This window comes from Pipistrellus kuhlii, unplaced genomic scaffold (genome assembly GCF_014108245.1).
Source record: "Pipistrellus kuhlii isolate mPipKuh1 unplaced genomic scaffold, mPipKuh1.p scaffold_m20_p_11, whole genome shotgun sequence".
Classification (NCBI taxonomy): domain Eukaryota; kingdom Metazoa; phylum Chordata; class Mammalia; order Chiroptera; family Vespertilionidae; genus Pipistrellus; species Pipistrellus kuhlii.
In genome coordinates, this window is record NW_023425416.1 from 11,342,917 (window position 1) to 11,356,856 (window position 13,940).

Genomic DNA, 13,940 nt, shown 5'->3' on the forward strand with positions numbered 1-13,940 from the left:
AGCGGCCAGGCCTGGAGCAGCCGGGTCGGGTGCGGCCAGGCCCGGAGCTGCAGCTGCCAGGCTGGGAGTGGCCAGGTCCAGAGCAGCCGGGCCCGGAGCAGCCGGGCCCAGAGCAGCCGGGTCTTGTGCGGCCAGGCCCCGAGCAGCAGCAGCCAGGTCCAGAGCAACTAGGTCGGGAGTGGCGGTGACCAGACCCGGAGCAGCTGGTTGTGGAACGAACCAGAGCAACAGAGGCCAGGCCCGGAGCAGCCAGGCCCAGAACAGCTCGCTCCTCGCCTGCCCCTGCCCCACGGCTGCCTCTGCTGAATCAAGTGATGAAGGCATAGATCTGGATGTGTTGAGTTAGTATAGAGCTGGGGTGTTGATCTGTGTTGATCTGTGAGTGCCTTGGGTGGGGCCTGGATGAGGCTGGTTGACCTATTTGGAAATGTCTTTTGTGTGAAATGTATCATTGGGCATGTGGTGGTATTATTGATATGAGAAAATGCTAAGTAACTGATTTACTATCTGAAAAGGGATTTACTATCGAGGAAAGGGAGGGAGGAAGAGACTGAACATAAACTGCACCTATGGATGAGGACAATGGAGGATGGGGAAGGGGCGGAGGGTGGGGTGGGAACCTGGTGGAGGGGGGAAGAAATGAGGAACCTTTGTAATAATATGAACAATAAAGATTGATTAAAAATAAATAAATAAATTAATTAATTAATTAAAAAAAAAATTGGGAAACAGCCGAAGCCCGTTTGGCTCAGTGGTAGAGCGTCGGTCTGTGGACTGAAAGGTCCCAGGTTCGATTCCGGTCAAGGGTATGTACATTGGTTGCGGGCACATCCCTGGTAGGGGGTGTGCAAGAGGCATCTGGTCGATGTTGCTCTCTCATTGACGTTTCTAGCTCTCTATCTCTCTCCCTTCCTCTCTGTAAAAAAATCAATAAAATATATTTAAAAAAAAATAAAAAAAAACAAACAAAAAAAACTTTGCAATCTGGTGTTAGCCAGATTGGATGTGACATAAAAATATGACCCATAAAAGAGAAATCTTGTAACTTAAATTTCATCAGAATTTAAACTCTTTTCTCTGTAAAAGATACTCTTAAGAGAATGTAAAGATATACCACAGAGTAGAAGAAAATATTTGCAAATGATATATTCAACATGGGACTTATATCCAGAATATTTTCAGGGTGAGGCAAAAGTAGGTTTATAGTTGTTTATATGAAAATACAGTAATTAATAACTAATAATACAAGAATAAACTGTTTCATGTACTCACAACTGTAAACCTACTCCTTCCCCACCCTGTATATAACTTGACTTTAAGAAAACAAAAATCGCCAAAACCGGTTTGGCTCAGTGGATAGAGCATCAGCCTGTGAACTGAAAGGTCCCGGGTTCGATTCTGGTCAAGGGCATGTACCTTGGTTGTGGGCAGATCCCCAGTTGGAGGGTGTGCAAGAGGAAGCTGATAGATGATTCTCTCTCATCGATGTTTCTAACTCTCTATCCCTCTCTCTTCCTCTCTCTGTAAAAAATCAATTAAAAATATATATATATATATATAATATATGAAAAACAAAAATCCACCCTTGTTGGTTTGGCTCAGTGGATAGAGCGTTGGCCTGCAAACTGAAAGGTCGCAGGTTCGATTCTGGTCAAGTGCACATGCCTGAGTTGTAGGCTTGATCCCTGGTGGGGGATTTGTAGGAGGCAGCCGATCCATGATTCTCTCTCATCATGGATGTTTCTCTCTCTCTCATCCTCTCCCTTCCTCTCTGAAATCAATCAATAAATATATAAATTCTCAGAGAGAAAAGATTGTAGGGGGTGCAGGAAGAGACTAGACAAAAATTGTAAACCTATGGATGAGGACAGTGGTGGGGGGAGGGCAGAGGATGGGGTGGAACCAGGTGGAGGGAATCTATGGGGGGAGGGGGGGAAGAGGAATAATTGTAATAATCTGAACAATAAAGATTAAAAAGTGAAAGAAAGAAAAAGATATTCAAGATCATTAACCATTACAGAAATGCAAATTAAAGTCATGAAGAACACCAGTACATATCTATTATAATGGCTAAAATAAAATAAAAAATTAATATCACATGCTAGCAAGGATGTAGAACAAGTAGATGTTTCATATATTGTTGGAAATAATGTAAAATGGTACAGCCATTCTGGAAAAAGTCAGGCAATTTCTTAAAAATTAAACATACAGCTGAAACTGGTTTGGCTCAGCGGTAGAGCGTCGGTCTGCGGACTGAAAGGTCCCAGGTTCGATTCCGGTCAAGGGCATGTACATTGGTTGCGGGCACATCCCCAGTGGGGGGTGTGCAAGAGGCAGCTGGTCGATGTTTCTCTCTCATCGACGTTTCTAGCTCTCTATCTCTCTCTCTTCCTCTCTGTAAAAAAATCAATAAAATATATTTTTAAAAAAATTAAACATACATATACCAGACAACCATACTACTGATACATACTTTTGAAGAAATCAAAACTTATGTTCAAACAAAAACATGTAAACCAATGTTCATAACAGCTTTATTGGTAATAGCTAAAACTGGATACAACCAAATATCCTTCATACAACTATTCACAATAAAAAGGAATGAAATGTTGATACAATTTGAATGGATCTCAAGGGCAATAGACTAAACGACACTCGCCAATCATTTATCAAAGAAGTACATAGTGAATGATCCCATGTAAAGAACATTCTTAAAATAACAAATTATAGTGCTTGAGAACAGATCAGTGGTTGCCAGGAGATAGGGGCAGGGGAGGGGATGTGACTATGAGGTAGCATGAGAGCTTCTTTGTGGTGATGGGACAATTCTGTATTCTGTTTGTGGTGGTTACATGAATCAGTACATGTGATAAAATCCTATAGTGCCACACACACAAAAGAATGCATATAAAATTGGTGAAAGCTGAATAAAGTCTATCTCTACTTAACAGTATTTGCAAGTGTCAATTTGGGGGTTTTGATAAAGTGCTATGGTTATATATTATCATTGGGCAAAGCTTGGTGAATTTGACTACTTTTACAATTTTTTGTGAGGCTTAAAGTCGTTCAAAAGACCTACCTGGTTTGGCTCAGCAGATAGAGGGTCAGCCTGCGGACTGAAGGGTCTTGGGTTCGATTCTGGTCAAGGGCACATGCCCAGATTTTGGGCTCCATCCCTAGTAGGGGGCGTGCAGGAGGCAGATCCATGAGTCTCAACATTGAAGTTTCTATCTTTCCCTCTCTCTTTCTCTGAAATCAATAAAAAATTTTAAAAATTAACATTTATATGCCACTATGAAATATTCTAAGCAGCTTTACAAACATTAACTCATTTAACCCTCATAACAGTCCTATGAGGTAGGTACTATTATCCCAATTGCAAGAGATTAAATGTTTTGTTTCCCCAAAATCCATATGTTGAAACCTAACCTCCAGTGTGATGGTATTTAAAGAAGGGGCCTATTGTAGATGATCAGGCCATGAGGGCAGAACCCTTATGAATGGGATTAGTGTCTATAAAGGAGCACCCAGAGAGCTCACTCTTCCCATCAGCTGAGGACATTAAGAAGATGACTATCTGCCCTGGCAGGTGTGGCTCAGTTGGCTGAGCATTGTCCCACACCAAAAGGTCAATGATCAGGGCACATGCCCAGGTTGTGGGCTCGATCCCAGTAGGGAGTGTGCAGGAGGCAGCTGACCAATGATTCTCTCTCATCATTGATTTTTCTATCTCTCGATCTCCCTTCCTCTCTGAAATCAATTAAAAAAAAGTTTTTAGAAAAAGAGTAAACTATTGATACTTAAAAATATGAACCTCAAAAACATGAAGCAGACAGACACAAAAGAGTACACATCCCAAAGTTCCCTTATTTTTTAAAATATATTTTATTGATTTTTTACAGAGAGGAAGAGAGATAGAGTTAGAAACATTGATGAGAGAGAGTCGTCAATCAGCTGCCTCTTGTACTCTCCTACTGGGGATGTGTCCGCAACCAAGGTACATGCCCTTGACCGGAATCAAACCCGGGGCCCTTCAGTCCACAGGCCGACGCTCTATCCACTGAGCCAAACCGGTTTCGACCCAAAGGTCCCTTATTTTAAGGTCTAAAACAGGCAAACTAAAATATGAGGAGGGAAATCAGATCTGTGGTTGCCTGTTTGGTGATGTGTGTGGGATGACTGTGAGGAACAGGAGGGGACTTTCTGGGTAGTAGAAATGAGCACTTTACTATATTTAAGTTACATATCAAAAGCTGGGGGCAGGAGACAAAAAGCCGTCTTTAATAAACCTTGCTTGCAATCACACACACACACACACACACACACACACACACACACACCTGACAATCTAAAGTGATTTGAGGACAAATGTTCCTAAAACCTTGGAAAGCTTTAATTCTGAGAGGGAATGCTTGCAAGGATTGGCCCAGTTGGCCAATTTACACTTTCTAATCCCTTTATGTAAATGGAGCATCGGCCTGAGGACTGAAAGGTCCCAGGTTCAATTCCAGTCATGGGCGTGTACCTTGGTTGTGGGCACATCCCCAGTAGGGGGTGTGCAGGAGGCAGCTGATCGATGTTTCTAACTATCACTCTCCCTTCCTCTCTGTAAAAAAAAAAAAAAAAAAAAAATCAATAAAATATTTTTTTTAAATCTCTTTTAAAAAGAAAAAGATTATGGGTTATGTTAACGTAAAAAACAACATTGAAACCTGTAAAGAAATTTTGTGAGTTTATTTGAGCCAAACTGTAGACATATGCCGGGAAGCAGAACCTCAATGAATTGAGATAATGGCGGGTTACACCTGTATTTATACAATACATTGCAATCAAAGGAGGGACATAGGTGGGTTACATGAAATTCATTGGTAGTGGATTAAGGAGGTGGGATACAGCAAAGCCGAAGGAAACACATGGAATTGGATAAAAAGTGAAATGATGGACACAAACTTAGGTGAGTACAGGAACAATTAACATGATAATGAAGGAATTTGTGTTATCTGTGCTGGTGCCTACCACATTAGGTTGTGCCCCATGGGTTCAAAAAAAAGGGGAGGGGGATTTACAAGACATCTCACAGATATGTTATCTTAGAGGGGGGGGGGGGAGGCAAATGGGCTCAGGAAAGGTCTGTTATCTTTGTCAGGGAAAATATTGGTCTAGGACATGACTGTCCACTATAATCTGTTTGTAGTTAAATGTTTAATCTTCAGACCATCTTTTGTGGTTATTTTAGGTCTCTTGAGTTTGCAAGACTGCCACACAGGCCTCCCCTGAGCTTGTCAGGTTAGCATGTGGTTTGGCTCAGTGGATGGAGCGTCGGCCTGCGGACTGAAGGGTCAAGGACATGTACCTTGGTTGCGGGCACATCCTCGGTGGGGGGTGTGCAGGAGGCATCTGATCGATGATTCTCTCTCATCGATGTTTCTAGCTCTCTATCCCTCTCTCTTCCTCTCTGTGAAAAATCAATAAAATATATATTTTTTTAAAAAAAATTCAGAGATGAAGGGAGAGATAGAAACATCAATGATGAGAGAGAATCATTGATGGCTGCCTGCTGCATGTCCCCCACTGGGGATCGAGCCCACAAAACCTGACTGGAATCAGTGACTTCTTGGTTCATAGGTTGATGCTCAACCACGCCAGCTAGACAAAAATTCAGCACTTTTATCTTTTGTGCCTTTAAACAGAAAAACTGTGCCTGGCTTTTCCAAACTGGCCATTTACAGAATTTGAAAGGAAAGCAGCTGAAACGTCCACAGTCCTTATCTCAAAAGGAAATTCTCAGCTGAGGCCAACCGAGTCCTGAGGAGTGGAGGCTCTGCTTTTTGGGGTCTCTATGTGACTCTGGCCCAGAACTACAGCCCTTTGTCTACAGTCTCGACCACAGTCCAATTCTGGCTTCTCTTTGGGTCCTGGTTCCTTCACCTGAGGTCACCCTTTGCTTTGTAATTCTAATCCTAAAACATCTCAGAGCTGACACAGTTCCATTCTAAGCAGAACTCAGGAATCCCTGAGGACTAACATCTCAAATTCAGGGTTTTCTCGGGGATGCTGGGCTGTCTGGAAATCGCTAGGGCCTCCTGCTAATGATGGAAGGGTCTTGGAAGGTCTTGACTCCACACCTTAGAGTACATCTTTCATTTTACAGATGATGAAGCAGAGGCCCCGAGATTAAAGGCCATCTCTATCCCTGATCGGTTTGGCTCAGTGGATAGAGCGTGACTGCAGACTGAAGGGACCCAGGTTCAGTCAGGGTCTGTACCTTGGTTGGTGGGTACATCCCCAATAGGGGGTGTGCAGGAGGCAGCTGATAGATGTTTCTCTCTCATCGATGTTTCTAGCTATCTATCCCTCTCCTTTCCTATCTGTAAAAAAAAAAAAAAAAAACAATTAAAAAAAATTTTTTTTTTTTTTTAATTTTAAGCAGCTGTCCCCAAATTCATATCTCTAGCTCTGCCTAGCCTCTAGCTCTAGATGCCTACATCCAGCCGGGGTATGGCCCGGTCGCTGAAAATGGACTCTTCCTACCTGCTCCCAGCCGCCCCCTCCCCCAGCTATCCAGCCACACCCACAAAACCCAAATCTTCAACTCTCCCCCTTCCCTCACAGCAATCCTGTTTACTCCAGTGGCCAATAGGTCTCAAACCTGTCCCCCTCCTCATCGCCGACTGCCCCTGGCCCAGCGCCTCTGCTGTCTCGCGGCCTCCCCTTTCTCACTCAGCAACTAGATTCCAGCTATAGATCCGTTCCTGCGATCTGGTCACTCCCCGCAGCCCCGGGTTAAACCCAGGCTCCCAGGAGGCCGCGGGAGGAGTGGAGACCCAGGGGGAGTCCCGAGTGGTCCAAGGGCGAGAGGGAGAGGAGCGGGAGAGCGCCCGGCGCCCGGAAGACCCCTTGAACGCAGGCCGAGAACCCCCTCACAGGCAGGACCCCCACTTCTGCGGCAGGAAGCCGCGAAAAGGCCCACTCGTCGGAGTCCGTCCCAAATCCCAATCCCGCTCATCCCACGCAGCCCAGCCGGCTCACTTGTACCTCCTTGGTAACTTTCCCTTTTTTAAATCTTATTGATTTTCCACAGAGAGGAAAGAACAGGGCTAGAGAGCTAGAAACGTCGATGAGAGAGAAACATGGACCAGCCGCCTCCTGCACACCCCCTACCGGGGATGTGCCCGCAACCAAGGTACATGCCCTTGACCCGAATCGAACCCGGGACCCTTCAGTCCGCAGACCGACGCTCTATCCACTGAGCCAAACCGGTTTCGGCCTCTGTAACTTTCTAAATAAACTTTTCCTGAGCATTTGAACAAAACAAAACAAATCCCGGCTCACACGCCAATCTCCGCTTAGGGTTACTCATCTGTGGAACGGAGACCACAGCACATCACCTACGAGGGTTCGGGTGAGCGTTCCATGAGCTCTAAGGCATTAACCGCAGCGCACGGAGGCGTTTGCTGCGTCAAAGGAAGCTCGGGACCGCGTTCTAACGAACTCACACACCGCGCGACCGGCCGACCGGACTCCGCGTACGGGGAAGGTGCCGACCCTGGTGTGCAAGCGCTACTTGTGCCCCAAGGACTTCCGTGCCCGCAGGAGATGGCCTGGGTCAGAAGGTCCCGCCAGCCGCGAGCTAAGCCCTGAGGCTGACTGCTGGTCCCCGCCCTCGGAGCCACACCCCCCGGGACGGTGCCCGGAGCCCGCGGCCCGCATACCCGCCGCCGCCGGCCCTCCGTCTTAACGTGAATCGGAGTCGACCTCCGGAAGAGCCGCAGGACCACCCCGCGCGGAGGGGGCGGGGCACGCCGGAGCCGCGCTCTGCCATTGGCCCTCGCCAGCGGAAGGCGGGACCCTCTAGACGTCGCAGCCGGGCTGTGTTGTCTGTCATTCGGCGGCGGCTAGAGGACACGGTTAAGATGGCGGTGGTGTCTGCGCTGGTGCGGAGACCCCTGGAGCAGGTAGGCGGCGGCAGCGGCGGGCCTGATCCCCTCGCGCGGGCCCTGTCAGCCCCTCTGAGCGTCCCTTTTTCTCTCCCGCCAGGTCTCGGGGCTGCTGAGGAGGCGCTTCCACCGGTCGGCGCCGGCGGCGCTGCAGGTAACGCCGGGACACCAGGGGGGAGGCCAGGGTCGCGCCTGCGCGGTAGCGGGTGGGCGCCGGGGGCAGAGGCGGCGGCGGCGGCCGGGGAGCCCGTCCCGCCAGGGACTCGCGCTGCGTCTGCCGCGGCCCAGCGTCCAGGCCCGGCGCCGAGCCCGGCGAGCTGCCCTCGATGGGCGGTCCATCCGAGGCCACAGACTTGACGCCTTTCCGCTGACCGCCCCTCCGCCTTTATCTGTATGGTGGTAAAATAGACGGAACAAAACTAAGCGCTGTAAAGGGAATATTCAACGGCTGGAAGACCATTCGCCGTGTTCGGCAGCCATCGCCACCGTTTGCTAAACACGAACGCCCCTTCTCCCCTCCGCTCCCCCCACCCCCCAACCTCTGCTGCACCCTCCGTCTCTGGTCCAAGTTCGCCCTGGACGTGGGGTCGGGCAGTAGCTGTCCTGTTGTATCTGGCTTGTTTCACTTCGCATCACGTTGTAGCATGTAGCATGTGTAGTTTATTTCACTTCGCAGCACGTTGTAGCATGCGTCACAGTTGCATTCTTTTTGAAGGCAGAATGCTCTTCCGTTTGTACGAATACACCACGTTTTGTTTAATCATCTGTTGGTGGACATTTGGGTTGTTTCCACCTTTGGGGTTTATAAATAATGCTGCTGTGAACATTGTGCAAGAAGCCCCGTCTCTGCTTAAGGGGAATTGTTGGATCCTAGGGTAACTCTATGTTTGACTTTTTGAGGACACCCCCCTCCTTTTTTTTTTCCTTTTTTTTTAACTGGAAGATTTTACCAAGCAACCTATACAGTAAAATAACTCCTAAATCCCGAAGGCAAAGTGTTAGGCAGGGCCTGGCACCTACTAAGTGCTCAATACGTAGAATTACCTGGGCTTCCTTAACGGTTCTCTAGAGTGTGGAGTAAAACAACCCAGGATACATGCTGCTTTACGAAGCTTCGCCTATGAACTGGCCCGGCCAGCAGCCAGATCCCTTCAGGCCTGTGCATGTCAAGCAGAGTGTTCACACACACTGTAGACTTCTCGTTCACACACCCAGTCAGAGACTAGTTACATGTGATGAAAATATTGCTTTTAGAATTGACCTTTTAAAGAGAAGTCTGTTCTAGAAGTCATTTTATATTATATACTGTGGGCAGCCTAGGTATTATAAAGGGGGAGAACCTCAATAGTACCCTAAAAAATCCTGTTGCTTATCGACTTTCCCTGTACCCATGGCAGATAACAGTTCGTGATGCTATAAACCAAGGTATGGATGAGGAGCTGGAAAGAGATGAGAAGGTCTTTCTGCTTGGGGAAGAAGTTGCCCAGTACGATGGGGCTTACAAGGTAACCAAAGTGAACTTTATACAGAAGGAGGTGATCACCAGTTCGCACGAACACTTTATAAAGTGATGGGGTCAATGCTTAATTTTAGGTTAGTCGAGGCCTATGGAAGAAATATGGCGATAAGAGGATTATAGACACACCCATATCTGAGGTAAGCCTGCCATCAGGAAGCTGACTTTAAAGTGTACACTGTTATTATTTTTATGGGTTTTCACGTGTTTGTGTTTTATTTTGTAGATGGGCTTTGCTGGAATTGCTGTAGGTGCAGCTATGGTAGGAATCTTTACGAATCTCATCCAAAGGGTTTTTTGACATGACCTTTTGAAAACATTATTTGAATGTGGGGGAGCAGAGTGGTTATTTGCCCCTCTTCATTGCTGTTTTAAGACTTTTTAACATCTATGTTTTTTATCTGACAGGCTGGGTTGCGGCCCATTTGTGAATTTATGACCTTCAATTTCTCTATGCAAGCCATTGACCAGGTGATAAACTCAGCTGCCAAGACCTACTACATGTCCGGGGGCCTTCAGAACGTGCCCATTGTCTTCAGGGGACCCAATGGGGCCTCAGCGGGCGTGGCTGCCCAACACTCACAGTGCTTTGCTGCCTGGTATGGACACTGCCCGGGCTTGAAGGTGGTCAGCCCCTGGAATGCAGAGGATGCTAAAGGACTTATTAAATCAGCCATTCGGGATAATAATCCAGGTCAGCAGAGCAACCCTTGGGTCTCTTTTGAACACTGAAGAACTAAAATGAAATCTTTGCATAGGAGGCATCAATAAAAGCTTCTTGTTAGGCTTAGACATATATAAAGTGTTAATGATTTACAGTTAGTGAAGAAAGTAAAAAATATTTTTCTTATTTCTGATTACCTGGAGGCCAGTTAGGTAAAGGAGACATTTACTCTGTACCTATAACATGATTTAACCTCACAGAATTAGGATTGAGCAGATTACTAAAGTCAATAAATACCTAAACCATCCTCAGGGGAACGGGACACGGTAGACACAGGCTTCTTAATCAGCACAGTGAAGCTTCACAACACAAATGGTAGCGCTGCTCTCAATCTCCTGAGCTCTGTGGGTCCCACAAGACTTGCACCCAGAGGAGCAATGGGCAGCAACATCGTGTCCCCGGCTAACCACCTGAACCTGTCTCCAAGGCCCTCTTTCCTCTGACTTTCCCATGAGCCAAAGCACCTCTTGCTTCTGTCCTCAGCCCTTGTTTCACCATCCCCAGCTTTAACAAACACACTCTCAAAAAAGAGCATTGTGTGTACCTATTTAGTTACATAGTTGCTTTTGTTTAAATATTTATATTTTGCAGTGGTGATGCTAGAAAATGAATTGATGTATGGAGTTGCTTTTGAATTTCCCCAAGAAGCTCAGTCAAAAGATTTTCTGATTCCTATTGGAAAAGCCAAAATAGAAAGGCAAGGTAAGAAAACTTAGTATACATTTAAACATTATAGCCCCCGTTTGTGTTATTCAAATTCATTTTAGATTGTATTGCCCTTTAACTAGGGAAGTATAAGATAAGTTCAAGATAAGAATGAGTCCCGCCCCAATTGCTCTTACACTTGTGTTTTTCTAAATCTTAATCCAGTAGATTTGTGTTCATTTCTAGGAAGGTTGCCACATGCCTCATATTACTAGAATGAAGTTGAGTTGAAGATTTTATAAATGAACCTGACTTCTCATCTGTGACCACTTTGTTTCAGGGACACATATAACTGTAGTTGCCCACTCAAGGCCTGTGGGACACTGCGTGGAAGCTGCAGCAGTGCTAGCTAAAGAGGGAATCGAATGTGAGGTGAGTGGACATTCACTTGTTCTTAAAAGAATCAGAAGATTCCCTTTAAATTTAAGACCCAGAAATAGGAGTTTGAGTTCTTTAACAGGTTAACTAGATGTGTACAATCTTGCTTAAAGCTGGGTACCTGTTTTTCAAATACATCGTGTGTGGTTTTTTTGTTTGTTTGTTTTTTAACATATTTTATTGATTTTTTACAGAGAGGAGGAGAGAGGGACAGAGAGCTAGAAACGTCGATGAGAGAGAAACATTGATTAGCTGCCTCTTGCACACGGGGATGTGCCCGCAACCAATGTACATGCCCTTGACCGGAATCGAACCTGGGACCTTTCAGTCCGCAGACCGACGCTCTACCACTGAGCCAAGCCAGTTTTGGCAAATACATCATTTTTTTTACCACCTAGGTTCTGGATCTTTTAGAATAGTCCTGCTTTTTGAAGTTAAGATCCATCCTTGGAACTGGAGGTTGGGAAGAGGGGACACATAGAAGTCAGTGAGTCTTATCCTTTTATAACCAGCATGTAGCACTTGTTATACTTGGGCAAGTTATGTACTTTAAATCTCAAAAAAGATTTGGAGTGACAGACAGGAGCTTAGAAAGAACAGCTCAGAGCCCTGGCTGGTGTGGCTCCGTTGGTTGGGTGTTTCCCATGCACCTAAAGGTCAGGGCATCCCCGGCCAGTGCTGCTCATTGGTAGAGCATCAGCTGAGTACCAAAGGGTCATGGGTTCAGTTCTTGGTCCTTTACCTGGGCTACAGGGTCATTCCTTGGCCCAGACAGGTTGTATGTAGGAGGCAGGCAGTCAATGTGTCTCTCTCATCAATGTTTCCCTCCCTCCCTCCTTCCTTCTCCTCTCTTTCCCTCCTTTTTTTTTTGTAAAAAAATACTTATCAAAAGAAAGAAAACAGCTGAGGGAGAGCTGACTTCAGAGAACAGAGAGGGGATGGTGTGTTTTCTGTCATCAGGGTGGTTGTGAGAATTACACTGAGTGTAAGGGACAGGGAGAGAAACATCCATTGGCTGCCTCCTGCACACTCCCTCCTGGGGATCAGGCCTGCAACCTGGCCTGAACAGGAATCTAACTGTGGCCTTGACCTCATGGTTCCAACAGGCCAACTGAGCCACACAGGCGGGCAGTTATTATTCTGATGAGAAGTTAAAGCCAAAGCCGAGGGAGGATAAGTGAATTCTGTAAGTTAACAGCTGCTGTAGTAGAGATAAAGATTTTTGTTTTAATTAGATTTTCCCTCTTACATCTTGTTTATCAATAGGCAGGTTAGATTTTCCTACACCCAAAGATGAATAGGAAACCTAAAGTGGTATTATGGGGATAAGACTATATTTATGACGCAGTGGCTCTCTAAAGCATCTCTCTTACTTTCTCTGTTTAGGTGATAAACATGCGAACCATCAGACCAATGGACATTGAAACAATAGAAGCCAGTGTCATGAAGACCAATCACCTTGTAACTGTGGAAGGAGGTTGGCCACAGTTTGGAGTAGGAGCTGAAATTTGTGCCAGGATCATGGAAGGTATTTGAGAGAAACTAGTTTTAATAGTCAAAACTAGTGTTTAATAGTTTAAACACTGTCTACCTGGGTACTGCATAAAGAAATTAAAAGCTAGGAGAGGCCAAATGACTTGAACCTCCAATTTATCATCGTGGCATTTTTTCTTTGGGTAAATGTTTTAAAAAGCAAAGCCAGAAACAATCCCCAGAATTAGTATTCCTTTATCTTGATGGCAGAGGCCACACCTTTTGTGCCAAGGGATTGGTGTTCGGCTGGCTTTTCTTGGCTCCCTCAGTTACTCCTCCTCCTCTCCTAGGCCCTGCGTTCAATTTCCTGGATGCTCCTGCAGTTCGTGTCACCGGTACTGATGTCCCTATGCCTTATGCAAAGATTCTAGAAGACAACTGTGTACCTCAGGTTAAAGACATCATATTTGCAATAAAGAAAACATTGAACATCTAGTTTGGACTTTAGTATCAAGTCATTGGCATTTATTTAAAATACTTGCTGACACTACCTGGATTGAAGGGTGAGATCTTACAAGTCATTAATGTTTTTGTACTGGCAAGAATGTGCTTGTAAGTGGAAAACTCCATTCTTACTCCATACCCGTTTTTTGTCTGTTACAATTGCTATTTCTTCGAATAAGACTAATGTAAAATTTTACCCTCTCACAATGTAAAATTTTACCCCCTCAAGGACAAAGTATGAATGACAGAGTCCTGATGGAAGAGATATATATATGTATACACACACACATATATATATATAAAGACAATTTGTATGTTAAGAAAAAAAGCATATGATCTACATTACTGTTAAGATTGTTTTGATAAGGAATAAAGGAATTCCTAACTATGACTAATTGTATTTTTATACTCTTAAATAAATGTGGGGTGAAAGTTTTAAAATTCTATTAAGAAATAAGTGTCATCTAAAATCATTAATCTCCTAGCCCACATCACTTGTTCATACCTATTCTAATAGGGTTCCCTTAAAAAAAAAATTGGGGGGGGGGGTGTTTTAATCCTGACCTGAGGATATTTCTTTTGATTTCGGACAGAGTCATAGACAGAAGTGGGATTGGGAGAGAGAGAGAAACATTGATGTGAGAGCCATATCAATTGATTGCCTCCCACACCTGCACTAAACAGGGTGGGGAACCTACCACCT

General features: G+C 45.4%; 1 protein-coding gene across 1 annotated transcript; it reads left to right on the forward strand.

Moving 5' to 3' along the window:
- Positions 1-7,800: 7,800 nt before the first annotated feature.
- On the forward strand, positions 7,801-13,628 carry PDHB (pyruvate dehydrogenase E1 subunit beta). Its single transcript, XM_036430705.2, has 10 exons — positions 7,801-7,955; positions 8,038-8,091; positions 9,335-9,442; positions 9,531-9,593; positions 9,680-9,715; positions 9,862-10,147; positions 10,769-10,879; positions 11,163-11,254; positions 12,647-12,788; positions 13,084-13,628. Exons 1-10 carry the CDS (start codon positions 7,914-7,916, stop codon positions 13,227-13,229), a joined length of 1,080 nt encoding a protein of 359 aa, XP_036286598.1. The 5' UTR covers positions 7,801-7,913; the 3' UTR covers positions 13,230-13,628.
- Positions 13,629-13,940: the final 312 nt, after the last annotated feature.